The sequence below is a fragment of the Hylobates moloch genome, unplaced genomic scaffold, assembly GCF_009828535.3.
Source record: "Hylobates moloch isolate HMO894 unplaced genomic scaffold, HMol_V3 SCAFFOLD_2, whole genome shotgun sequence".
NCBI lineage: Eukaryota > Metazoa > Chordata > Mammalia > Primates > Hylobatidae > Hylobates > Hylobates moloch.
In genome coordinates this window covers 154,016,040-154,042,630 of record NW_026652277.1, presented here as the reverse complement: position 1 = coordinate 154,042,630, position 26,591 = coordinate 154,016,040, and the positions used below count along the sequence as shown (strand labels likewise).

The 26,591-nt window shown below is 39.9% G+C and overlaps 1 protein-coding gene across 2 annotated transcripts; it reads left to right on the top strand.

Annotated features, from left to right (window-relative positions):
- Positions 1-1,112: 1,112 nt before the first annotated feature.
- Positions 1,113-25,347, top strand: MTFR2 (mitochondrial fission regulator 2). Of its 2 annotated transcripts, none has more exons than XM_032159704.2 (8): positions 1,113-5,908; positions 6,835-6,950; positions 11,439-11,543; positions 13,390-13,502; positions 14,681-14,913; positions 16,553-16,910; positions 22,887-23,061; positions 24,986-25,347. In XM_032159704.2, the coding sequence occupies exons 2-8, from the start codon at positions 6,888-6,890 to the stop codon at positions 25,100-25,102; spliced, it is 1,164 nt and encodes a 387-aa protein (XP_032015595.1). In that variant the 5' UTR covers positions 1,113-5,908; positions 6,835-6,887; the 3' UTR covers positions 25,103-25,347. The 2 variants fall into 2 exon arrangements, with proteins under 2 accessions (XP_032015595.1, XP_032015604.1); XM_032159713.2 differs by having other exon boundaries at positions 1,113-6,196.
- The last annotated feature ends 1,244 nt before the right edge of the window (positions 25,348-26,591 follow it).

Here is a 26,591-nt window from a genome sequence, read left to right as displayed (position 1 = left end):
GCCAACATGGCGAAACCCCGCCTCTACTAAAAATACAAAAATTAGCTGGGCGTGATGGCGCGTGCCTGTAATCCCAGCTACTCGGGAGGTTTGGGCACCACAATCACTTGAACCTGGGAGGTGGAGGCTGCAGTGAGCGGAGATCATGCCACTGCACCCCAGCCTGGGTGACAGAGCTAGGCTCTGTCTCAAAAAAAAAAAAAAAAATTACAGTAATTAACTGATTAACGTCAGCATACTGTTCAAATGGCTTGAAGATACAGACTTGTGGAGTAATACCACCTCAGCGTATAACTGAGGAATCAGATTTCTGAGTAATCGTGTTCAGATACTGCAGTAAGGGGATTTGTCAGCTGGAAGAAATGACTTAAAAATTTGTACTTTTAATTGGAAAATGGGATGTAAAAGTCATGAAAGTCTTTGATAGAACTTGGAGTGAAAAATTGATGGCTGCTTATTTAAAAGGAAAAAATTAACAGTTCCATTCATGACTTACTGGAAAACTAAAACATTGTTTTTGGAGTCCTTTCTAGATTTCAAAGTATACTTTTTTCCCTTGATACAACCTTAAGATAATCTTCCATATTTATAAACATGAATGTTTGTCCTTTACAAAAGATAAGGTTCAGTTAACAGAACTGAGTTATATAAAACGATTCTGGAATCTTAGCTTTTAGTATGTAAAACTCCAGTTGAGGTGTGGGGAGGTCAGAGAATTGGGGGAAAAAAAGCATATGGCTTCTCATGTAGTTAAAGATTTAGGTGTCTGGCCCACTCAGGACAATATTACATCTTGATTTTGTTCTGTATTCTCAACTTGGGCAACACTTTAGGAAATAAGTATTTGGCTAGTCTTCACTAAAGGAAAAAGATTCAGAGCTTGAATTGGCCAATAGTAGCTATATGAAAAAGGGAAATAAGGTATGCAATTTTCAGTGTCAAATGAAACCACTTCTGGGAAGCAGAACTATTCCTGCTACCAAATACTGAGATACTTGTCCGTAGGTTTTCATTTAGATGTTGATGTTCCTAGAATAAGTCTTCCTAGAATAGGAACAGGTTTTCAAATGAGTGTTTCTTGCAACATTCTTTTCTGGTGGCTGAGGGCATGATGCCAGAGTGTAACAGTAATAAGAGGTCTTAAAACCATCTTATCTGAATATGGTAGTGCTCCAGGTATTAGGAATATCTAGCAGAGTAATTGGATTAGGATGTATATTCTTAAAGCAACTGTTACATGGATATAACTTGCAGTTTTAAAGTTCTATGTTTCACTAGTTAAGTGTGAGCTAGGCACTAGAGCAACAAGATAAGGCTTTGTCCTTTTCTCATTTTTATTCTTGCACTATAATAGTGAAAATATTTCCTTGCATTATATATTTAATATATTCATAGGCTCTAGTTTTTGAATGAGCTAGCTCCAAATAATGGGGTATTAATATGCAAATCAGGATTCTTTTAGTAACTCTTTGATACTTCTGAGGATCAAGTTCTCTGTCTCTAATTCAGAGTTCATCTATTTAGACTCACCTCTTTCCTAAACACTGGGAGGCCTAAAAGTTTTAGACACATGGTATGTTGACTTTTTTTTAAACATAATTTTTTGGTATCCTGGACAAATGTCGGTCCTGCACTGTGTTACACTGAGGGAATAAGTTGAAAATGAGATGTGAGTATTGATACAACAAAGCAGGTAAGGAGCAGATCCTTTATGGAGAAGTTTCAAAAATAGTTCTCAACACTGCCCAGTAATAAATTTCATATATATAACAGCAACAGCCTGTTTTGAATGTACTGTTTGCAGAAGCCCTATGATAGTCTCAGTCGCCATTAAGGAAAAGGACAGCAGAACTAAAGTAAAAATACCATAGTGGGTTGAAAAGTCAAGCTAAGTCCCACCTGGCTAAGTAATGTTTAGGAGTATCACTGCATAACGGAACAACACAATATAGTGTTAATCCTAAGTCATAAAAGATTAGTTGGAAATGTGTGGTTATATTTAATAAAAATTTTGATGAAAAAGCTTTAAGGTGTGACAGCTGTCTAAAGGGTTAAATATCCATCTGAGAAAATCTAATACCTCAGAATCCCCTGATAATGCCAACCCAGTGCTAAATTGTTTAAAGCTCATCAAGGAATATGACTGCCTTACATAAGAGGGATTTTAGACAAAAATGGATCATCTCCTGAGCTAATAGAGTTTCTGGCGTAAGGTATTATGTATAGTAGGATAAGGTGTAGGAGAAAAATGTAAGTGATCAAACTAAACGTCTCAGTGCTAATTATTTTCTTTTTTTTTTTTTTCTTTTTTTTTTTGCGCGACAGTCTTGCTCTGTCGCTAGGCTGGAGTGCAGTGGCGCAATCTCGGCTCACTGCAACCTCCACCTCCCGGGTTCAAGTGATTTTCCTGCCTCAGCATCCCAAATAACTGGGACTACAGGCGCTGGCCACCACGCCAGGCTAATTTTTACATTTTTAGTAGAGACAGGGTTTCACCATGTTGGCTAGGAAGGTCTCGATCTCTTGACCTCATGATCCACCCGCCTCAGCCTCCCAAAGTGCTGGGATTACAGGCGTGAGCCACTGTGCCCGGCCTAATTCATTTTCAATGTCGAACTTTCCTCACATTATTTTAAATACCACTTTTATTCAAAATTTCCAAGCTTACCATTATACAAAGTTCTCTTGCCATTTTAGGCCATTTGAATATTCCAAATATTCCAAAGGATAAAAGATAACCCATTGTTTAAAAGGAAGTAGAAAGGCAATACAGATTTCAGATGAAGCCCTGAAAGTAATTGGAACAGCCATAAAGAGTTTTCTGGTGCTGTCATATTTCAGGTTAGTGTTAAACATGTTCTAGCACTTCAAATCCAGCATTTCACAGCTACTGTCTCTGGCTAAGTTTACAAAGGGGGGGGGGTGTAGCAAAAATTAGTAAATAATAGTAAATAACATTGGTATGTGGAAGGAACAAGAATGGAAGTACTTTGTGAATGACAGGTTTTCAAACATTTTTATCTACATGCAGGTGACTCTGAAATTTACCTCTTAAACTTCTCTCCTGAACTCCATTTTTTCTCTCCAACTCTTCCCTGGATAGTTCTGCTAGAACTTCAGCACTCCAAACTGTCATCATCTGTACCCCATCCTACTGCAAACTGATGTTCTTTATCCATTAAGCTAGTTGGACATCCCTATAAAGTGTTCTGTCTTCTCTCCACCGCCGCCTCGCCATCCCCCCTTAACCCCCAATAATAGATGCTCATCACTATCCCTAGCTGCTGCATTGGTCTCCTAGTTTGGACTCTACCCATAAATTTCATCTTTATATTGCCGTCTCTGGGATGTTTTTCAAGTGCAAAATTACAATCATTTTAAAACCAAAATTTGCGCATCGATGTCTTCCTGTTGTCTGAACCTCAGTCATGATGAACTATAGGAACTCCCTATGTACTGTTTTTGGCCACTTTGCCTTATGCTACTCCTTGTTCAGTTGCCTATCTTAAAGTCTTACACCCTAGCAAAAAATTTCCAATTCCTCTTTTTGTTCTGAGGCCACTGAATGCAGCACATACCTTTAGGCTAGTAATTCATTCCACTTACATGTCTCCACCAGAATAAAATTTTAGCATTTAGTATTGTGCGTGGCACACATACTGTAGTTACGTAATAAATGGTCCTTGAGTGTGTATAAATGAAAATGATAATTGCATGTTTATAAAGGCTTGATTTAATTTTATGTCTGCTGCTGCTGCTTGAAACATACAATCTGGGCTGTCTTAAAAATGTGCTGGGATTACAGGCGTGAGCCACCGCTCCCAGCCGAGATAGGTTTTTGATTGCTGTGTTCAAATCCTTAAAAGGTTTTCCCAGAGAAGAGACATGTTCAAATCACATAGGATCAGGAGACTGTTATTTGATACTTCCTTGTCCGATCTCCTCATTTAAAAATGTTACATATTTAAAGGACAGAAATCAGAGTCAGTAGGTAAAAAATCTTAGGGACATAGACTTACTAGCTCAATATAATGAGCTTAATTCAATATAATGAGCTAATACTTGATAACTAGATACTTTAAAAAGTGTTACATGCAGCTTGTGAATAGCAAGTTTTCTACCTGGATCAAACTGGGGGAGGGGAACACAGGAAAACCCCAGAAAACAAGCCACCATATTTTTGAACACTACTCAGAGGCAACAGAAAAGCTAGCTTTGTGGTGTCAGAAAAGCTTTCTTGGACACTATCTCATTCTGAGAGTTGAGGAAAATCTAATTTCATGTAAAAATGAGCAAGGGAAAAAGATGTCCAATCACATAAAATGTTTTTGTCAAAATGGAATTATGAATGCTTTAGTAAACAGTGGAGGAAATATCTCTGAAGAATTTAGAAGAAAGTTGTCAGCAAAGCATTTATGGATGTAGTATTTGACCTGGGTCGTCCTTGCTACCTAAATCAGTTGGAATATTAACCTATGTTAATAGTGCAGCTGGAACAGTAGTGGTTCCCTTCTCATTCTGGAGGGACGTTTTCATTCTGGCCCTGTTTGCTGTTTGATAAGAGAGTGGGAAAGGGAGGGGGTTATAAAGTCGTGATTTATTCACAAGGGCAAAGGGAAGGACAAGAAACTTGAGAAAATTACTCCATGTAGGGTTTCTGATCTATCATCATCCTTGTTCTGCACTCACTTTCAGCCGTATCCAGCTCAGACTACTGGGCATATCACTATAATTGCTATCAATTGTTTTGCTAGTTGCTTAGTCCCAAATCATTATCATCTTTTCTGTCATTCCACATGTAAGTATTTTATTCAACAAATAGACCGAATGCCTATTATATACCAGACACTCTTCTAAAGCACTGGGGAAAGAGCATGGATCAAAACAAATTCCTGTTCTGCTGGAGTCTACAATTTTGTTTGGTGGTAGTGGAAGCATAACTAAACATATAAGTGCTATAGAGAAAAGCAAATTAGGGTTAGAGTGGAACGAGATGCCCCACTGGCATGTAAGCTCCAGGAGGACAAGGACCTGCCCTCTCATTAAGGCATTTTCCGTGCTTAGAATGGTGTCTGCTACGTAGTAGATATCCATTATTGGTTGAATGAATAAATGGTGTTGACCATAGATAAATAAGTTCAAAACTTACATTTTCAAATTATGTCAGTAGCAGGCACACATCTTAAATTGTTATATCACTCTGGTGCACGTCTTGCTGAAATTCAGAAGAGGAAGCTATTTCGTATGAAGCCAATAACCTCAAATCAGAAATGAAAATTGGGATATCACCTGTCATATCACTTGCCATCCTCAGCTAAGCCAGGAGAGTGTCCGGCCCATATTCGGTAGCCTGGATACGTAGGTGTATTTAGTGAACGAACGAATGAATCCAACCAATGCAAAGCTGCAAAACCCTCGGGGGTAGTGCTTGGCTTCTGCCAGTTCCACAAGTATTTTAATATTAGCTGAACAAATGAAATGACCAAAAAATAAATCGCGACTTTGTGTCAAATGAACTTGGGAAGGCGGATGCGCTTAGGGTCCGGCTGTAGTGAGTAACGCACTCCCTGCGAAGAGTTACGTGGGGTACGAAGTCCGAACCGCGAGTTCAGCTCATGGGTTTGTACCTAAAACCTTGCCCTGCGGGAGCGCAGCCGTCCTAACGCGACCTGCCCCGCCCATCAGCTCCTATTGGCTGACTCTCGGAAGACCCGCCTCTTGGGAAGGAAAAGCAGTCGCTTCCCGAATTGCCTGACATCATGCAATGACCAATCAGAAGCAGCGATCTTCAGTTTTGCCCAATGAGACTGGGTACGGGTCCTGGCCCGCGGAGTTTGATTTCGTCCTGGGATGCGGAAGTAGCAGTCCGGTCCTGCGGAAGTAGCAGTCCGGTCCTAGGGTCTAGCAGGTGGGTTCGTTGGGCGCAGGAGGAGGTGGGTGCACTTTCCGTAATGTTACCGTAGCTGAGCGTGAGGCTCCAGTGCTGGGCACTGGGTTGACCTCTTATTCCTCGCTGAGGGCATCGTTACCTCCTGTGGCTGCAAGCCGAGGCGCGTGGGCGGAAACTGGGTGGATGTCTGGGTAGACGTCTGAGCGATCTGCACAAGGAGTGGCGCAGTCTGGAGTTTGACTGAGGATTCCTAACGCCCTCCGCTTGATATTCTGGTGATTCCCGGGGGCTCGGCTTCGGAGGAAGGTGAGGCAAGGCTACCACGCTGTGTTTGGAGAGCACCAGGAAGCTTGTGGCCAAAGCGAGGGACGCGATCCGGCTCTGGTCACGGCCTGTTACTAGATGGGTGACCAAGTCACGTCCCCTATCTGGAATTCGTGCTCCTTATTTTAAAAGAGTGAGGAGGGTTGGGCGGTACTTCGATAGGTGTGTGAGAAGAGCTACTGTTTATTTTTTTTAAAAAAACCTTGAGTCGTCCTTTGCCTGCTTTCAAGGGTCGGCTAAACTCACCCATCTGCTAAGAGTCTCAGCCCAAAGCTTTCAGGAAAGAGCGAGCTTCGCTGTGGCATGTAACTTGAAGCCTTGCCTACTAAGTACATGTCCAGTTTGTTGTTGATTGGTCTCTATTAACTAGGCCTCTTCATGAGCTCAAACATCCTACGAGGTTTTAATGTAGTCTAACCAATAAATTGAAATTTCTTTTACAACCCTCTCTTTCCCCCAGATTTCCTCTTCCTTTCTTTTTCTTTGACTTAAAATAATGCTGGCTAGGAGAAATTAGTTGACAGTGTAATGTGTATCAAGAGGACTTTTCCAGGTTATGTAGTACAATTTGTGTGGCATTTATTTGTCAAGAGTAACATTTTCTAAAATTTTTCCCAAAGGCACCAAGAAACTGATAATGTTCCTTTGAATTGCTTCTGTATTTGCTTCATCAATGTCTCTCATACTGAATATCTTAAGAGAGATGCTGGAATATTTTGGCGTTCCTGTAGAACAGGTAAATGTCCTTTTGGATTGGAACGGATCTGTTGTATTTGTTCTTGGGTTTCATTTTGAAAATAACTTATATGTAATCATTTGATTTGAGGCAAAATTGTTCCTTCTTTTTAGATGGAACAAAGGTGAGTTTGCAACAGTATAGCTTTGATGGTTCGAATTAGAAGAGGGATAAGATTATTGAGAACATATTTACCTGATAGGACAAGTGCCAACAGAAGATACAAAGGAAGCAAAATATAGACATGACCTTCACAGAATTACATTTATTGCACAGATACATTAAAACTTCTATTCAAGGTAATTTATTAACAAGTTCAATATTTAAAGCTCAATAAATCCAGAATAAATCTAATGGAAAGAGGATGATTTAGGCCTGAGAATTATAAGCTGTATTAGTCTGTTCTCATGCTGCTAATTAAGACATACCCGAGACTGGGTAATTTATAAAGGAAAGAGGTTTAATTGACTCACAGTTCCGCATGGCTGGGGAGGCCTCACAATCATTGCTGAAGGCAAATGAATAGCAAAGTCACATCTTACATGGTGGCAGGCAAGAGAGCTTGTGCAGGGGAACTCCTGTTTATAAAACCATCACATCTCATGAGACTTATTCACTACCACGAGCATAGTATGGGGGAAGCTGCCCCCATGATTCAGTTATCATCACCTGGCCCCACCCTTGACACGTGAGGATAATTATAATTCAAGGTGAGATTTGGGTGGGGACACAGCCAAACCATATCATAAGCAAATCAAATTTTATCTACTTGTTGAAAATCTACTGTATCTAAGACAATATGCTTGTTTCTGCAGGTAATACAGAGGAGTAATACATGATTGTTGTATTCATAATGCTTAAAATATGGGGAATAAGAAACAATAAAGATAACTGTAATATGAGATTGACTATAAGGAAGACGGGTGGGGTGAATTAGAAGAAAGTAGTCAAGGACAATTTAAGATTTTTTTAAAGCAAAAGTAAGTTGAAGAATCATGGTACCATTATTATAAATGGGCATCTTAGTATGAGAAACTAGTTTGAATATGGAGATGAGGTGAGTCAGAGGTGATGTTAGAACATATAAGTAGAAATATCCTTCAGACAATTGGATATATATATGGTTTTAGAATGTAGGAAAGAAAAAGATTCAGTTTTGGGAGTTATCTGCTTTGTCTTGATACTTAAAGCCATGGACTTTGATAATCGCAAATGTCATTAGATGTGATTGAAACATTTTATTTTATTTTATTTTATTTTATTTTATTTATTTATGTATTTTTGAGACGGAGTCTCGCTCTGTCACCCAGGCTGGAGTGCAGTGGTGCAATCTCGGCTCGCTACAAGCTCCGCCTCCTGGGTTCACGCCATTCTCCTGCCTCAGCCTCTCCGAGTAGCTGGGACTACAGGCACCCGCCACCACGGCCGGCTAATTTTTTTTTTTTTGTATTTTTAGTAGAGACGGGGTTTCACCATGGTCTCGATCTCCTGACCTCGTGATCCACCCGCCTCGGCCTCCCAAAGTGCTGGGATTACAAGTGTGAGCCACCGCGCCTGGCCTAAAAACATTTTAAATTTCAGTAATTGAGAGACTGAAGATAACAGCTGAACATTTGTTTATCACTATTAGGTTATTGGTGCCCTTAAGAATTTCTGTAAGTGGAGAATGGGACTGTGTTGGAGTAGTTTGAAGAATGTCAGGAAGGGAGGTGGGATCAGCAACCTTCTTTTGAAAAGTTTGCTTGTGAAAAGAAATTGAGAGAGGCCATCAACCTGAAGGGGCTGCAGGATGGAATTTTTATTTTTCTTTTAAAGTTAGAAGTAACTTCAGCATATTTGTCATCACTCTGGAAGAAACAGACAGGAAGAAATTTAAGATCCACATGAGAGAGTGATTGAGCACCGCCTTTGAGAAGATGGTTGGGCAAGGGATCTAATTAAATAAGTCTTGGAAAGGAGAGAGACTGTCCTGCCTTAAAGAACAGAATGAAAGTGAGAGAGAGTGAAAAGAGATTTTTTTTTTTTTAAGATGGAGTCTTGCTCTGTTGCCCAGGCTGGAGTGCAGTGGTGCAATCTTGGCTTACTGCAACCTCTGCTCCGAGGTTCAAGTGATTCTCCTGCCCCAGCCTCCTGAGTAGCTGGGATTACAGGAGCCTGCCACCAATGCCCAGCTGATTTTTATATTTTTAGTAGAGATGGGGTTTTACCACGTTGGCCAGGCTGGTCTTGAATTTCTAACCTCAAGTGATCCACCTGCCTTGGCCTTCCGAAGTGCTGGGATTACAGGCGTGAGCCCCCGCGCCTGGTCTAAAAAGAGATTTTGAATGGAGCTAAGTAACAGAAATGAAGTTGAGGTATGTCAAGTTGAAGTTCTCGGTTTTCTCTGTAAGAGCAGAGACAAGGTCACTTGCAGGTAATGAAGTGGTGGGATTTGAGAAGGGATTTCAGAGATCGGAGACTGCTCTGGACAATGTGGTATAGAATCTAACACGTTATGAAGGGATTTCAGAATACCTGTGAGAACCCAGCTGAAGTCATCATGGAGTTGTAGTTTTTCTAAATATCGTCGTTTTGTGATTTTTTTTTTCCTAGCTAAGAGTAATTAGGGTAGTGTATTCATTAGCAGTGTGGGAGCACATAATATCAAAAGAACGAACCCATTTTTGAATGGCATTGAACATATTACTAAAATAATTAACCAGAAAATCCATGCTTGGTAGGAAAATTAGTAAAGTCAAAATGTGGGTGCTAGACCAGGAATAGAGGGAAGATGAAATAATAAGAATGGTGAAGATAGCCAGATGTGGTGGGTCACCCCTGTAATCCCACCACTTTGGGAGGCTGAGGCAGGCATATCACTTGAGCTCAGGTTTTCAAGACCAGCTTGGGCAACATGATGAAACATCGTCTCTATCAAAAATATAAAAATTAACCAGGCATGGTCGTGTGCGCCTGTGGTCCCAGCTACTCCAGAGGCTGAGGTAGGAGGATTGCTTGAGCCCGGGAGGTAGAGTTTGAAGTGAACCCTGATCATGCCTCTGCACTCCAGCCTGGGTGACAGAGTGAGACCCTATCTCAAAAAAAACCTCAAGAAGCAAACAACAACAACAACGAAAGTGGTGAAGATGGCCAGGGGCAATGAAGGAATGAGAGGAAGGACAGGAGTTTATTAGGATGGAAACTGCCGAGCAAGATAGGAAGGTATCATTTAAATTAACTAAGAGCTAACCCAACTCTTGGGTGACTGTATATGTCGTAGGTAGCCCTCATGGTAGCAAAGCCTCTATGCCTGTTGTTCTTAGCAGGGGTATGCAGATGAATGGTCTGTAGAACACTTTAAATATAAATGGTCAATCCTCCAAATATTCTACTAGTAATAGGTCTGGGATCTATATCCTCTAGGCTGTGCAATCCAGTATGATAACCACTGGCCACATGTCACTTTTAAGCACTCAAAATATCTGAATTGAGATCTTCTATAGGTATAAACTATATAAGGGATTTTGAAGACTGAGTGTGAAAAAAATGTAAAATAATCTTAGCAATTTAAAAATATTATTGGTTGAGCATCACTCAAAACCTGAAATCTGAAATCCTCCAAAATCCCAAACTTCTTGAGTACCAGCATGACACCACAATGGGAAAATTTTACACCTGACCTCATATGATGGGTCACAATCAAAACGCAGGTGCACAAGTTTACTTAGCCTGCTGTCGTTGGTTGTTGCTGTTGTTTAACAGCTGAGACAGGCTGTTTATTGGATGTTTTAACGAGGATGCTAATAGGAGGCTACCTATATCTGTTGGGATCTTAGGAAAAATGTCCAATTTATTATGTCGTATCTTTTGGCTGGTGGGGGAGAGTGGTTCCTGTGGCAATGGTTTACACTAATTTGGGAAGCCCACACCAAAGGACAAAGTATTATTTGAGCTATAGTAGCACATGATTACTTCTAATGCCTTTTCAAGAGCTGACTGCCAGCGGATATATTTCACTTTATGTAAATAACTCTGAATTGTCTAGGACCTGATTTATTCCCTTTTTTATTTCTCCTTTAAAGGAAATTACATAAGTATACTCCATATTACCTCGTTGCTTGATAATTTGAAATTGTCAATTTTTGGTTGGGCCAAAAAGATGGGATTTGTAGCTGGGGGAGGGGATGCAATTTTTTTGAACAAAGTTTCTCCCAAGGTATTTGGACATATCAGAAATAGAACAAAATGAATTGTGGTTTTTAAAAGATCTTCCTGGAATGTATATAAGTTTACTACCATCTTTTTTTTGGACAAATACTCATAAAGTTCTATTCTTTGAAGAAAGGCTCTGCCATTCTATATTTCTTTTTAAAAATAAATGTTATTTTACAGGACTCCCTGTATTTAAAAAAAAATGCCACTGCATCTTTTTTACATCTCCTTTTTTCATACTTATATAAATGTGCTTAATCAGAGTGCATTTTAATTCATACTTTATGTTTAAAATAGGTTTTGCTGATTTGGGAAAATAAAGACTATGGATCAACTAGGAGTATTGTTCGTATTATTGGGAAAATGCTTCCATTGGAACCTTGTCGAAGACCTAATTTTGAGGTAAGTCAGTCAACATAAATTGTTTAAGTACCAAGTACAAAATAATCCTAGGTACTCTTAACAGGTATGGGGTAGAACAGCAAACGAAGAAACATTTCCTGCAAGCCAAAAACCTTTAGTTTACCCTTGGGAACAGGCCATTTCATATATGTTTTTGTGGTTTTGTTTATTTAAATACAATCATGCATTGTTTAATGATGGGGGGGATACATTCTGAGAAAAGCGTTGTTTGGTGATTTTGTCATTGTGCAAACATCACAGAGTATACTGGCACAAACCTAGATGGTATATGGCCTATTATGCACCCAGGCTATATGGTATGACCTGTTGCTTCTAGTCTGAAAACCTTTTCAGCATGTTACTGTACTGAATACTGTAGGCATTGTTACACAATGGTAAGTGTTTGTGTATCTAAACATAGAAAAAGTACGGTAACAATGCAGTAAAAATTAGATAAAAAATGTTACGTCCATGTAGGGCACCTACCGTGAATGGAAGATGGAAAGTTGCTCTGGGTGAGTCAGTGAGTGGTGAGTGAATTTGAAGGCCTAGGACATTACTGTACACTACTGTAGACTTTATAAACACTGTACACTTAGGCTACACTAAATTTATACAAAAACCCTTTCTTCAATAATACATTAACCGTAGCTTACTGTAACTTTTTATAAATGTTTTTTTAATTTTTTTAATTTTTTAATTTTTTTATTATTATACTTTAGGTTTTAGGTATTTTGTAAAAAGTTTTGACTCTTTTGTAATAACACTTATCTTAAAACACACATTGTACAGCTATACAAAATATTTTTTATATCCTTATTCTATAAGCTTTTTATGATTTAAAAATTTTTAAATTTTTTATACTTTTAAAATTTTTTTGTTAAAACTAAGACACAAGCACACACGTTAGCCTAGGCCTACCCAGGGCAGAATCATCAATATCACTGTCTTCTACCTCCACATCTTGTCCTACTGGAAGGCCTTCAATGGCAATAACATGCATGGAGCTGTCATCTCCTACGATAACAATACCTTCTCCTGGAATACCTCCTGAAGGACCTTCCTGAGGCTGTGTTATAGTTAACTTTCTTTTTTTTTTTTTTTTAAGATAAGGTCTTGCTGTCACCCAGGCCAAACGAAGTGCAGTGGCATGATAACGGCTCACTGCAGCCTCAACCTCCTGGGCTCAAGTGATCCTCCCACCTCAGCCTCCTGAGTAGCTGGGACTACCTGGGAGGTGTGCACCACCACACCTGGCTGACTTTTTTTTGGTCTGGTAGAGACAGGATCTTGTTATGTTGCCCTGGCTGGTCTTGGACTCCTGGCCTTAATTGATCCTCCTGCCTTGGCCTCCCAAAGTGCTGGGATTACAGGAATGCACCACCATGCCCAGCCAACTTTTCTTTTTAAGTAGAAGGAATACACTCTAAAATAATAATAAAAAGTATAATATAGTAAATACTAGGTGATAGGAATATTTCAGTTTCATTATAATCTTATGTGACCCCACGTATATGCAGTCCGTCATCGACCTAAACGTTATGTGGTACATGTCTGTAATGACATTCACAGATGGGCAAGTGTGAACAATAACTGAAGAGTTTAATTTTATTTTGCATTTTATGATAGATGAAATTAACCAGGGGAGAGAATATTGCTTAGTGCTTAGACTTCAGCATAACATTTTTCCCAGTGTTCTTTCTTGCTAACAGGTGCATGTTTTTCTATTGAATATTCTTTTTCTTTTTCTTTCTTTTGGATTGTTAACTAATTTAATACCATGGGGCATGTGTCTTCTCCTGACTCCCTGCAGAGCTCTGACTATTTTTTTCTTTTTTTACTTTAGTTAATCCCTCTCTTGAACTCTGTAGACTCTGGTAATCGTGGATCCATGGTTCCATCTTTTGCTGATATTTTGTATGTGGCAAATGATGAAGAAGTCAGTTATCTCAGATTTCGGTAATTTTATATGCTTATCTTGGGAAGTGGGCTATAAACTGAATTCTTGCATGTGTCAAAGCTTGTACAGATTGATTGAGCTTTTTTGTTTTAACTTCAAACTGTGCTGTGCCCTACTGTATCTTCCTAATAAAGAAGACTGGCTGCTTTTCATTTTTTTAGGCAGTTTTTTTTTTTTTAGTGCACATTTAAACCTAATACCAGGCCTAGGAGGGAGTGGTTATTAAAGAGATTTTAGAATCATGTATTTAGCCAAAACTTATATACTGTTTATTGTGCACCAGGCAATGATGTTAAATGTATTTCAAAATTTGGATGTGTTACTCCTAGGGAGTATTACTTTATATGTTAGTATATTCAGATACAGGCTCTAAGCACGTTAAGTGTCAATTATTTAAGTATTCTGGCTGATTTTATTATGTATCAAACTGGCACCAATTTTCAAATAGTTAAAATAACATACATTTCACCCTAACATAATCCTGAATGTAAGGCTCTTTATTAACTTATATAGAACTTCTAAATAAATTAACTTACCTGCGTTTAAAGTTAATAAGTAGAACAATTGCAGGATAATTATTTTTCTTTTATAATCTAAAAGCAAGGTTTGTTTTGTTCATTTCCTGGCCACTGACTGGTCCTCCATTGGAGGCTACGTTCTGTTTATATTGGGAATACAACGCTAAATAAGATGTTTTTCTTGTCCTCAGTGACTCTAGAAACAATCATGGGGGATAGAGAGTAGTTTTTTTTTTTTTTTTTTTTTTTTTTTGAGACAGAGTCTCACTCTGTTGACCAGGCTGGAGTGCAATGGCACGATCATCTTGGCTCACTGCAACCTCTGCCTCCCAGGCTCAAGTGATTCTCCTGCCTCGGCCTCCTGAGTAGCTGGGACTACAGGGGCACGTCATCACACCCGGCTAATTTTTAAAAATATTTTTAGTAGAGACGGGGTTTCACCATTTTGACCAGGCTGGTCTCGAACTCCTGACTTCAGGTGATTCACTGCCTCAGCCCCCAAAGTGTTGGGATTACAGGCGTGAGCCACTGTGCCTGGCCTGAGAGTAGCTTTTATTTTGTTTTATTGTCTTTTGATTTTCACGTAGGAGTGTAAGAGTTTATAATTCTTTTGATTGGAAATATATCTTCCCTCCATTTCATATTTTTTTCACCCACAGAAATAGTATATGGAAAAATGAAGAAGAGAAAGTGGAAATTTTTCAGCCTTCGCGACTAGTTCGGGATCCACTGTCACCTGCTGTAAGACAGAATGAAACAGTGAAAAATGATCTGCCTGTAAATGAAGCTGCAATTAAAAAAATAGCTGCCCTTGAAAATGAGCTGACTTTTCTTCGCTCTCAGATTGCAGCAATTGTGGAAATGCAGGAACTGAAAAACAGTACAAATTCTAGTAAGTAACACTAGGATTTTTGTTTCAGTTAGATGATACTCATGGTATAGCCTATACCAACCCGTACAGCATGATACTGTACTGAATATAGTACATATAGTAGCATACAGGAACATCTAGTATTTAAGTGAGTACAATTCTGAATAAGTGCCATGAAAACATTAAATGTACATAAAAGGATGTTGAATATACAAAATTATTATATCTGATATTTATTCAGGATGAATTAAGACACATTTGTAGTGAGGGGATGGCTTTGATTTAAAGAAGAACTAGCTTTACTGTACTAGAAGATTGTATTTTTGTATTAAAAAGTCTGTTGTCTTCTAAGTAAGCTTTTCTTTTTTTTTTTTTTTTTTTTTTTGAGACAGAGTCTCGCTCTGTCGTCCAGGCTGGAGTGCAGTGGGACGATCTCGGCTCACTACAAGCTCCACCTCCCAGGTCCATGCCATTCTCCTGCCTCAGCCTCTCGAGTAGCTGGGACTCCAGGCGCCAGCCACCACGCTCGGCTAATTTTTTGTATTTTTAGTAGAGACGAGGTTTCACTGTGTTAGCCGGGATGGTCTCGATCTGCTGACCTCGTGATCCACCCGCCTTGGCCTCCCAAAGTGCTGGGATTACAGGCATGAGCCACTGCGCCTGGCCCTCAGTAAGCTTTTCTAACTCTTCATGAAAGCATTGGATATTAAAGAGGAAGAATGCATTGGTTTGAAAGAGGATATAGGTTTGAGTCATCATATGTTTATAGTTTTTAGTTATTGCTGCTACACTTCCACCAAGTTGAGGTGAGTAATGTTTTCCAGATGATTGTTTTATAAATTTAGAGATACAACTTGCTTTAAACATATGCACACACACACACACAAAATGTATGTATGTGTGTATAAAATGTAAAGCAATCTAGGTACTGAATGCTTTTCACAACAGATTTGGCTGTAAAGGGCTGTGTGTAAATATAATTGCTAAAAATTTTTTAATATATATGTATATATACAAATGCATAAATACACATATAATTTAAGATATTTATACAGTGTATATTTATAACATTTACATATAAACACATTATATAATATACAATAACTTATATTTATACATAATAAATAAAATGATATATAACTATACACAGTTTTCTTAAGCAGTCATGTTTACCCACAGTCCTTTAAGAGCAAATCTGTTGTGGAAAAGTTAAATACTCAGTACCCATCTTAAGCTTTGCTTAGAAAATAATATGCTTATTTCTCCAATGTCATTATAGAGTGAATACATCAATTTGTGTTTCTAACTACAAGTTGTTGATTTATGTTTTAGCTTTTTAAAATAGAGGATGAAGTTCAGAGTGTATGTGAATTACAGAAAAAACTCGTTTTTTTTTTGTTTGTTTAAAATGCATTCTCCTCCCCACTCTGCTCTTGGACCTACACTGAAAATTCCTAACTGGATTAAAAATGAATTCACAATTTGACTTGACTCTTAAATTACTAAGCAGATGGGATTGATACTCTTTCCTTGCTACCATATTGCTACCTTTAGTAGCATTACAGAAATTGCTCCTGTTTTGGCTCTAATTAGTGTTATTAATATATATTACGTTAGAGATAATTGTGAATGATTTTGTAATGAACCACTTTGTTTGTAGGTTCCTTTGGCTTGAATGACGAGCCCATTAGTTTGGGTCAGTTGTCATCATCGCAGGCTGCCCATCTGAGTGTGGAGCCAGATCAGTTTCCAAGTTCAGTGCTTTCTTCTCCTCCTCCTCCACCACCACTTCCTCCTCAGTTTTCATCTCTCCAGCCACCATGTTTTCCTCCCATACAACCAGGATCTAATCATATTTGTGACTCAGATAATCCAGCAACTGAAATGAGCAAACAGAACCCGGCTGCTAATAAGACCAATTATAGTCATCATTCAAAAAGCCAGAGAAATAAAGATATTCCAAACATGTTGGACGTTCTAAAGGATATGAATAAGGTTAAGCTTCGTGCAATTGAGCGGTATGTTGTTGTAATTTGAAAAGTGAACTGAAATTTTGTCAATTTTATGTTTAGAAAAATTATTATGTTTATGAAAATTAACATATATGTCTTTTTTCTTATTCTTCTTCACACCTGAATACCTCTCCCAGAGATAATGACATTCAATTATTTTTGACTATTTCTTCTTCTAGTCTCTTATCACCATATTTTTGAAACAACATACTTATTTGCTATTTCTTGATATTTTAATTATATTGACTTCCAGTTGTAGGATATTAGGAATATATTTTCGTAGATACTCTACCGAGGACACACACACACATCTTGCTATGTCTTCCTGAAATAAACCACAATCTTTAGTTAAAAGAGTATTCAAAATTAATATCCTTATTATAACAGTAAACATCCACAGTAAGCCATTTCTCATATTGTAACCCAGGCTGGAGGGCAGTGTTGAAATTACGGCTCACTGCAGCCTCGACCTCCTGGGCTCAAGTGATCCTCCCACCTCAGCTTCCTTAGTAGTTGGGACTATAGGCATGTGCCACCATGCCTGGCTAATTTTTGTATTTTTTTTGTAGAGATGGGGTTTCGCCATGTTGCCCAGGCTGGTCTCAAACTCCTGAGCTCAAGCGATCTGCCCATGTTGGCCTCCCAAAGCGCTGGGATTACAGGTGTGAGCCACTGTGCCTGGCCCCATTTCATATATTTTGACTACATTTTATTGAATAATTTTTTTAGAGTTAATAATTGCCTGTCTGAGTTCCATTTGTGTGTGTGTGTGTGTGTTGTGTGTGTGTGGTGAAAAAAACATAGTGAGCTCCATTCTGTTAACAAATTTTTATGTGTATAATACAGTATCGTTAAGCACAATGTTGTACGACAGATCTCTAGGGATTTTTCATCTTGCATAACTGAAATTTTATACTCACTGAACAGTAATCGTTTCCCTCTCCCCTCATCCCCTGGCAGCTGCCATTCTTCTTTCTACTCCTATAGTTTGATTACTTTATTTTTTATTTTATCTTATTAAAAAAAATAGAGACAGGATTTCACTGTGTTGCCCAGGCTGGTCTTGAACTCCTGGGCTCAGGTGATCCTCCTGCCTCGGTCTCTCAAAGTACTGGGATTACAGGCAAGAGCCACTGTGTCTGGCCTAGTTTGATTACTTTAGATGCCTCATATAAGTGAATCATGCAGCATTTATCTTTTTGTGAGTGGCTTATTTCACTTAGCATGCTGTATGTTATATGTATATATCCCATTTCTTAATCCATTCATCTATTGATAGACATTTAGTTTGCTTCCATGTCTTGTCTATTGTGAATAGCACTGTGATGAATGTGGGTGTGCAGATATCTCTTTGAGATACTGATTTCACTTCTTTTGGATAAGTACCCAGAAGTGGGATTGCTGGATCATAGGGTAGTTCTATTTCTGATTTTTGGATGACCCTCCATTTAGTTCTTGGTGACTCTCCTCGAGGATCCCTCTGTGCCCGAAGGATTTCCTTCGCTTACCTCTTGAGCATTCTTGCCCCCTTTTTTCTATGCTGCATCACTGATTTCCTAAATGTCATATCTTCCTATAGCTTCCTGAGAAACATAAAAGGTAGATTAGTTTACTACTTTGCATGTCCAAAAATGTTCTTTTATTCTTTTTTTTTTTTTTTTGAGACAGAGTCTGGCTCTGTCGCCCAGGCTGGAGTGCAGTGGCATGATCTTGGCTCACTGCAGCTTCTGCCTCCGGGGTCTTGGTTCAAGCAATTCTCTTGCCTCAGCCTCCCAAGTAGCTGGGATTACAGGCACATGCCACCATGCTCAGCTAATTTTTGTAGTTTTGGTATACTGAGGCGGGGTTTCACCATGTTGGCCAGGCTGGTCATGAACTCCTGACCTTGTGATCCGCCGGCCTCGCCCTCCCAAAGTGCTGGGATTACAGGTGTGAGCCACCACACCTGGCCCACATTTTTAATTTTTAAGAGCTGTTTCTTTTTCTTCAAATGCTTCTTTTTAAAATCTTTTTGGTTTTGTTGGTCTTATCCCACTGACAATATTAAAAGTGTAGGTTTGTTTTAAGTTTTCCTCTGTTCTTGAATTACTGTATTTTTTGTGAGTTTCTTTTTTCCTTTTAGCTTTGATCTCTATCTTTAGTTTTGTAGCCTTGTGTAAGCATCTGGTGATTCTTATTTAAAAATGAGGCAAGGAAAAGCTGATTGCATGTTCTTTGTGTGAAGTGGTCTTATCAACTTAGGGGCTTCACAATTTAGTGATTAGGGAGAGGACCATTTTGTTGGCCACACCCCAGAGCTGTATGTCTTTTCTTTTGGGCTACAGGATTTTCCTTAGAAAGTTCTTCATTTTCCCTTGTGGTCAGGAGGGATGGGGATTACACAGCGGGTGCAAGCCAGGTCATTGGAGAGCTGAGTGGGGAAAGACGAGCAAGAGAGAAGTGTCTTATTCAGCACACGCCCTGTGTTCAGCAGGGCGCTCACGCCCCATGCTCTCACTTTAATCAGCTTTCCAGCTTCCAGCATCTGGTTGCAATTCTTATCTCCTGTCTCCCCTTCTAATCTCTTTGTCCTTGTGGATATATAGATCTTTTTCATTTCTTTACTGTCATTTTAGTAGGATTTCACGAGGGATTTGCCATGCTTACCTGGAAGTCCCTCAGTGAGGCTTTTGGTGAGAAAATAGATATATTTTCTGTATAATAGTCCTAGGACAGATAAGTCAGTTCTGTTTTTAATGAGGTTGTGAGTTTGATCCTTGCAGCGATGCAGAAGGGCTCATTTTAAGTGAAATCCTTGTGAAGAGGAAAGAGAAGGGAAACCAGTAACCAAAGGAAGAGCCTGGCCATGAATGATGACACTTCACTCCCAACAGCAAGATGGAAGGCAGAGAATCTGCATGGGGAATCTGTAGGTGTAAAGAGGTGACAGAGCTCATCTGATTCCTCAGCAATGTACAAAACAAAGTTAGCTGTAGAGGCAACTCAGGAGAGAATAGGGGGACAGGAGGCAGAGGCTACTGGCCTTTTAGTTGTTTTTCCAGTGATGGTAACAGTCACAGAGTTGCCACTTGATATTGACTAAGCCCAATGACAAAAGTACAAGATCTAGTTGGGACCAAGCATGCACCTACAGCCATGAGATTTTTCTCAACAAGCTGCCTCATGCTCTTCCTGTGGTTACTGGTTTCCCTTCTCTTTCCTCTTCACAAGGATTTCACTTAAAATGAGCCCTTCTGCATCACTGAATCTTCCTTCTTTACCTCGTCCTTCTCCTCACACCTGAGTACTTCCCACCTTCAAAACACATGTACTCTCAGCCGTTGTTCTGTTGTTCTGCTCCCCTTTCTGATATGAATTCTTGAAGTTGTCCATAATTTGTTTCTATCTATCGCTGCCGCCTTCTACCCACAGTGACTCCATTGAAAACTGCTTCACCAGTGACTCCATGTGGCTAAATCCAGTGGTCTCTTCGCATTGCTCGTCTTCCTTGACCTCTTGGCAGCATTTGATACAGCCTATGGTCCCCACCTCCTTGGAGCACTTTCTTTTTTTTTTGAGATGGAGTCTCGCTCTGTTGCCAGGCTGGAGTGAGGTGGCACAATCTTGGCTAACTGCAACCTCTGCCTCCTGGATTCAAGTGATTCTCCTGCCTCAGTCTCCCGAGTAGCTGGGACTACAGGCATGTGCCATCATGTCCAGCTAATTTTTGTATTTTTAGTAGAGATGGGGTTTCACCGTATTGGCCAGGATGGTCTCGATCTCTTGACCTCGTGATCCGCCCACCTTGGCCTCCCAAAGTTCTGGGATTACAGGCGCGAGCCACTGCGCCCAGCTGGGAGCACTTTCTTTACTTGATTTCTGGGAAAACATACCCCGAGGTTTCCTCTGACCTCATCAGCTATTCCTTCTTATGCCTTTAACTCTTCCCCTTGGGCCTGGTCTTTAAATGTTGAAGTGCCTGGTTCAGACCTCAGCCCCCTCTCTTCTCTGTCCATGCTGTTTCCTTTGGTGAGCTCACCTAGTCCTATGGCTCTACATACCAGCTGTATGCTTATGACTCAAACGTTTATTTTTCTAGCCCTGACCTCTCCTCTTGAGCCCAGATGCATATACTGAAATGCCTACTTGACATCTTTATTTGCCTGTCTCACAGGTATCTCGTTTCACAGGTCCAAAACAGGACTTTTCCTTCCTACCTGTTCTTTTCCACCACCTTGAAAACCTGTTCTTTCCCATGTCTTTTGCATCTTAGCAAATGGCAACACGATCACCCGGTTGCTTAAGATCTAGGAATCAGGCCAGGTGCGGTGGCTCACACCAGTAATCCCAGCACTTTGGGAGACTGAGGTGGGCGGATCACTTGAGGTCAGGAGTTCAAGACCAGCCTGGCCAACATGGTGAAATCCAGTCTCTACTAAAAATACAAAAATTACTCTGACATGGTGGCGCACACCTGTAATCCCAGCTACTAGGAGGCTGAGGCAGGAGAATTAATTGTTTGAGCCCGGGAGGCGGAGGTTGCAGTGAGCCACTGTACTCCAGCCTTGGTGACAAAGCGAGACTCCGTATCAAAAAAACAAAAACAAATATCTAGAAATCATCCTTCATCTTTATTTTCCGTTCTATCTCCCACCGTTCCCATCAGCGCATAGCTCAATTCTGTGGACCCTCTTGACCTCCACCGCCAACTCCCCAGGCTAAGCCCATTCTTATCTAGCTTAGACTTCCACAGCAGCCTCCTCAGTGGTCTGTTTTCATTCTTGCCTCCTTATTTATTCTGCAGATAGTGACCAAAAGTCAGATCAGGCCATTCTCCTGCTTCAGACTCTTCTGTGCATTTCTGTTGTGCTTGAATCAGTTCTAGAGCCCTTGCTGTGTCTGTAGGTCCCTCCAGGAGCCAGACCTCACTTCTCTCGCTGAGCTCCTCTCCTACGTCCCATGTTTGCCCACTGCACTCCAGCTGCAGTTGCTTTCCTTTTTCCATTTCTCACACATGCCAAGCTCCTTCCTGCTGTACCCCCAGATGTTTACACTAAAACTGACCCCTTGTCATTTTCTTAAAGAGGATGTTGCTTCCTTAAAGAGGCTTTTTTTCTGATCATATCTCATCTGAAGTGCTTCTGTCCCTAATCACTATTACATTTCCCTATTTTTTACTTTTTAATGTTTTTTTTTTTTTGAGACAGGGTGTTGCCCTGTCACCCAGGCTGGAGTATAGTGGTGCCACGACTTGCTGCAGGCTTGACCTCCTTGGCTCAAGTGATCCTCCTGCCTTAACCTCCCAAGTAGTTGCCTGGCTAATTGTTAGATTTTTTCTAGAGACGGGGTCTCACTATGTTACCCAAGCTGCTCTCGAACTCCTGGGCTCAAGCAGTCCTCCCACCTTGGCCTCCTAAAGTGCTGGGATTACAGGCATGAGCTACCATGCCCAGCCTCTGTTTTGTTTTATTCACAGCACTTATTACCATCCAAATGATCTTGCTCACTTGTATATTGATGATAGTCTTGCTGTAAGAACTGGGAGCAGAATACTCCCAAAGCGTAAAATGGAGTTGGATGTAGTAGTGGGCATTCAATGAAGATTAAATGAATGAATGACCAAACAAATGAACAATTTGCCTAATTTTTTTTTTTGGCATGAACTCTAGTCCTTTTAAAAGTTCTTATTTATTTGAATTTTCCTACCCATTAAGAAATTAGAAAATTATAATAATAAAGATCTTCAGCATAGTAACATCTGACAGATCTCAGACAGCAAGGTTATGGCAGTGTCTCAAGTCACATGGGTTTTTGGTTTTCTGATTCTTCATTCATTGTGCCTTATTTCATTGCAAAAATTTCTTGAAGATTAGATTATTTTCAATCTCTTGAAGACTGATTGAATTGTAAGATATTATGCTTGTATTCCTGCTATGTTTATCAACAAGGAGCTAAAATTACATCCAAGTTGTAATAAATTCAATTTTTTTTTTTTTAAAATAGGTCACCTGGCGGTAGACCCATTCATAAGAGGAAAAGACAGAATTCACATTGGGATCCAGTTTCTTTAATATCTCATGCACTTAAGCAGAAATTTGCATTTCAAGAAGATGATTCTTTTGAGAAAGAGAATACATCTTGGGAATCTTCCCCATTTTCTAGTCCAGAAACTTCAAGGGTAAGCCACACTAATGTAAAATTAATTTTTCAGTTTTTCTCCGATGTATTGTTTATGTTGCAGCTTTGTGTTCAAGTTCTCTTGAAGTAATTGTGCAGAATGGGCTATATAATTGTTTATTGATGCTGCTAATGTTTCTGGGGTTTTTTTTGTGGTTAATTTTATATGCTCATTTTCACTTTTAGCCTATCATGAGCTCTTTTGAAATAAAATACTTAATTTGAAAAATATTTGTGCATATGTTTATAATGACTTATCTTAGACAGGTGCCAATTTGATGTTGCCATCTGCAGTATGAACTGGGTGTCTGACAGTTTGAGAGGGCCAGGGAAGAATGGTGCAATAGATTTCCCCTAACCATATGGAATGTGAATACGCCAAGATTTTTCTCTGTCAAATGTACAGACTTTGGATATTTTGTTGAATATAATGTTAACTCTGCATGTAAAAAAGCAAATGGGATTATAGTTATCTTTAGTGACAGCACTTACTGGATGCCTAGGATGACAAACACTGGATTTTAAGCATTTGAGCCTTAGGATTACTCCTTACTTGAAGTCTCTTTTCTTAAATTTAGAAGTAATTCTAATTTTGGGGTGGTTTTCACATGTCTTAATTTAGTTGAGGTAGTATTAACACATAAGAATAAGCCTTGAGAATGACAGGAGTGTGGAAGAGGAACAGCATCTAAAGTCAGCTAGATAGCACTGAGGAAGGACAGACGTCAGCAGAGGAAGAGACTGGAAGACTCAGACGCATTGAGCCCTCCAAGAGTGTAACAGGGCCGGGCGTGGTCATCCCAGCACTTTGGGAGGCTGAGGTGGGCAGATCATGCATGAGGTCAGGAGTTCAAGACCAACCTGACCAACATGGTGAAACCTCATCTCTACTAAAAATACAAAAATTAGCTGGGCGTGGTGGCACGCACCTGTAATTAATTCCAGCTACTGGGGAGGCTGAGGCAGGAGAATTGCTTGAACTCAGGAGGTGGAGGTTGCAGTGAGCCAAGATTGTGCCACTGCACTGCAGCCTGGCGACAGAGCGAGACTCTGTCTCAAAAAAAAAAAAAAAGAGTGTAACAGAGTGGAGGGACTTGTCACACACACACATTCCCACTCCAGTGTGTGCAGCCTCTGTGCTCAGCATTGTGTGTGTGTGTGTGTGTGTGTGTGTACTGTATCTGATGTTTAGCATGTCGACTTAGAAAATTATATTCTCTTAACTATTTAAGAAGACAAAAAGTTCACTTTAGAACTATTACTATAAAAATGCAAGTGTGTCTAAAGTAAATGTTTAATTTTGACATTTGTAGAGCAGTTTGTAACTTGCAAAGTACCTTTTTTACTCATCTCACTAGATCTTCACAGCAGTAACCCCCCTGCCCCCCAAAATGTGAGGAAAATGAGCCCTGTAGTGCCTATAATCCCATATCTAAGGGGCAGAGCAGAGACTAGAACTTGGTTTCTTTAAATTTGAGGATGTTTGAAAACCTGCAGTTATCTAAGCAGTTCCCGTAGGTGGAACACACTGTTTCCCAGTGGTAGTGGGTAAACGAAGTGTTACTAGGTTGTCATTTACTGCTTGCTATTAGTTCCGTGTCTCTTAGCACTTTCTTTCCAGCCAATTACAAGTATTTTAGAGAATCTTCTTTTTGTTTTACATAGTTTTTAGCACTGGGCACATAGGGACTCAAAGTTTAGTTGCCCAAGAGCTCGGTCTGTGCGCCTGAGAATGTCTCTTCACTTTTGTCCTTGGCTGTGAGCGTAGTACCTGATACATAGCCAAATAACTATGTATTATAGTAATAAATACAGTAAATAAATATTGTGAATGAAACCTCAGAGGGTCATCTGGCCTTTGTCTTGCCCTTTTTTTTTTTTTAACATTAGAATAATTTCTGTGTCAAATATTTGCTTTATTTCAGTTTGGACATCACATTTCACAGTTAGAAGGACAGCGAACTACTAAAGAAGAAATGGTCAACACAAAAGCTGTTGACCAAGGTATCAGCAACACAAGCCTTCTAAACTCAAGGATTTAAACTCAACTTAAGGTTGAGCCTTAAACTTCTAAAACTTCTTCCTGGATGATAAATTATTCTTAGAAACTGATTCAGACTGTTAAAGGCTAAAAGTAGATGTATTTAAAGACTCTTCTTGACACATTTTGCCTACACTTGCTATGTAAATATGTACGCCTGTCATTTTTGTTTCCTTTGTTCCTTTTTACGTTGATACTCTGTTCTTCTGTACATAGAGCTTAAAATAAACATTCCTTTTGAACTTGCTTGTGTTTTGTAGCAACTCAAATTCATGTTTTCTCACCACATAGTCTGACCTTTTTTTGTTGTTTTTTTGTGAGGAATTCCATAGGTAGAGTTTCTTGGATAATAGAAATGAAACATAAGTTTGCAACAGATATTTTGTCCTTCTTCTCCCACATACTAATGTGATATGGAAATTTACATGTTTCCCTGGACCCTTCAGACTGTGTGCAACAGCCAGGGAGCTGAGGTCACCATTGGAATGGACTCAGCCCCACCCATTTTGCCAAGCTCTTCACTTTCAGCAAAGCCCAGGTTTCCTACAGTTTTCTTGTTGTTGTGGCAGACTTGCTTGCCTAGCCCCACCTCCATTCGCAACCCTTTCTCCTGGCCATATTCCAGTTAGGAGTGGCTGTGTGGCAGTTATGACCATGAAGAAAAGGGTTAGAATCACAGAGATGACATCACTGAGCTGTTGAACCAACATCAACAAGTCCTGTTTGCAGACTTCTTGTCAGAAAGATATATGAGAAAAATATGCCCTGTGTGTTTTCTGTTACATGCAGCCAAAAGCATTTGTAATGATACAGCAAGTATAGTAGTGTAATTTTTTTTTTTTTTTTTAAGAGATAAGTTCTCACTCTGTTGCTCAGGATGGAGTGAGTGGCGCAGTCACGGCTCACTGCAAGCTCAAATTCCTGGGTTCAAGCGATCTTCCTTCCTCAGTCTCTGAAGTAGCTGGAATGTAAGTGTGTACCACCATCCTGGCTAATTTGTAGAGACAGGGTCTCACGTTGCCTAGGCTGGTCTCGAACTCCTGGCCTCAAGTGATCCTCCTGCCTTGGCCTCCCAAAGTGCTGGGATTATAAGCGTGAGTCGCTGCACCTGTCGTAGTGTATTTTCAGTGCCTGCCTGTTATTTGTTATTCCTTCTGTGATTTTTTTTTTTCTTGGAGACAGGGTCTTGCTCTGTTGCCCAGGCTGGAGTGCAGTGGTGCAGTCATGGCTCACTGCAGCCTCCAATTCCTGGGCTTAAGTGATCCTTGCACCTCAACCTCCTGAGTAGCTGGGACTACAGGCACATGCCATCACGCCTGGCTAAGTTTTGTATTTTTTGTAGAGACGGGGTTTCACCATGTTGCCTAGGCTAGTCTCAAATTCCTGGGTTTAAGTGATCCACCCGCCTCAGCCTCCCAAAGTGCTGGGATTACTGGCATGAGCCACTGCACCCAGCCTGTGATTGTTTTTGACATTTCTTAGCTAGCTAC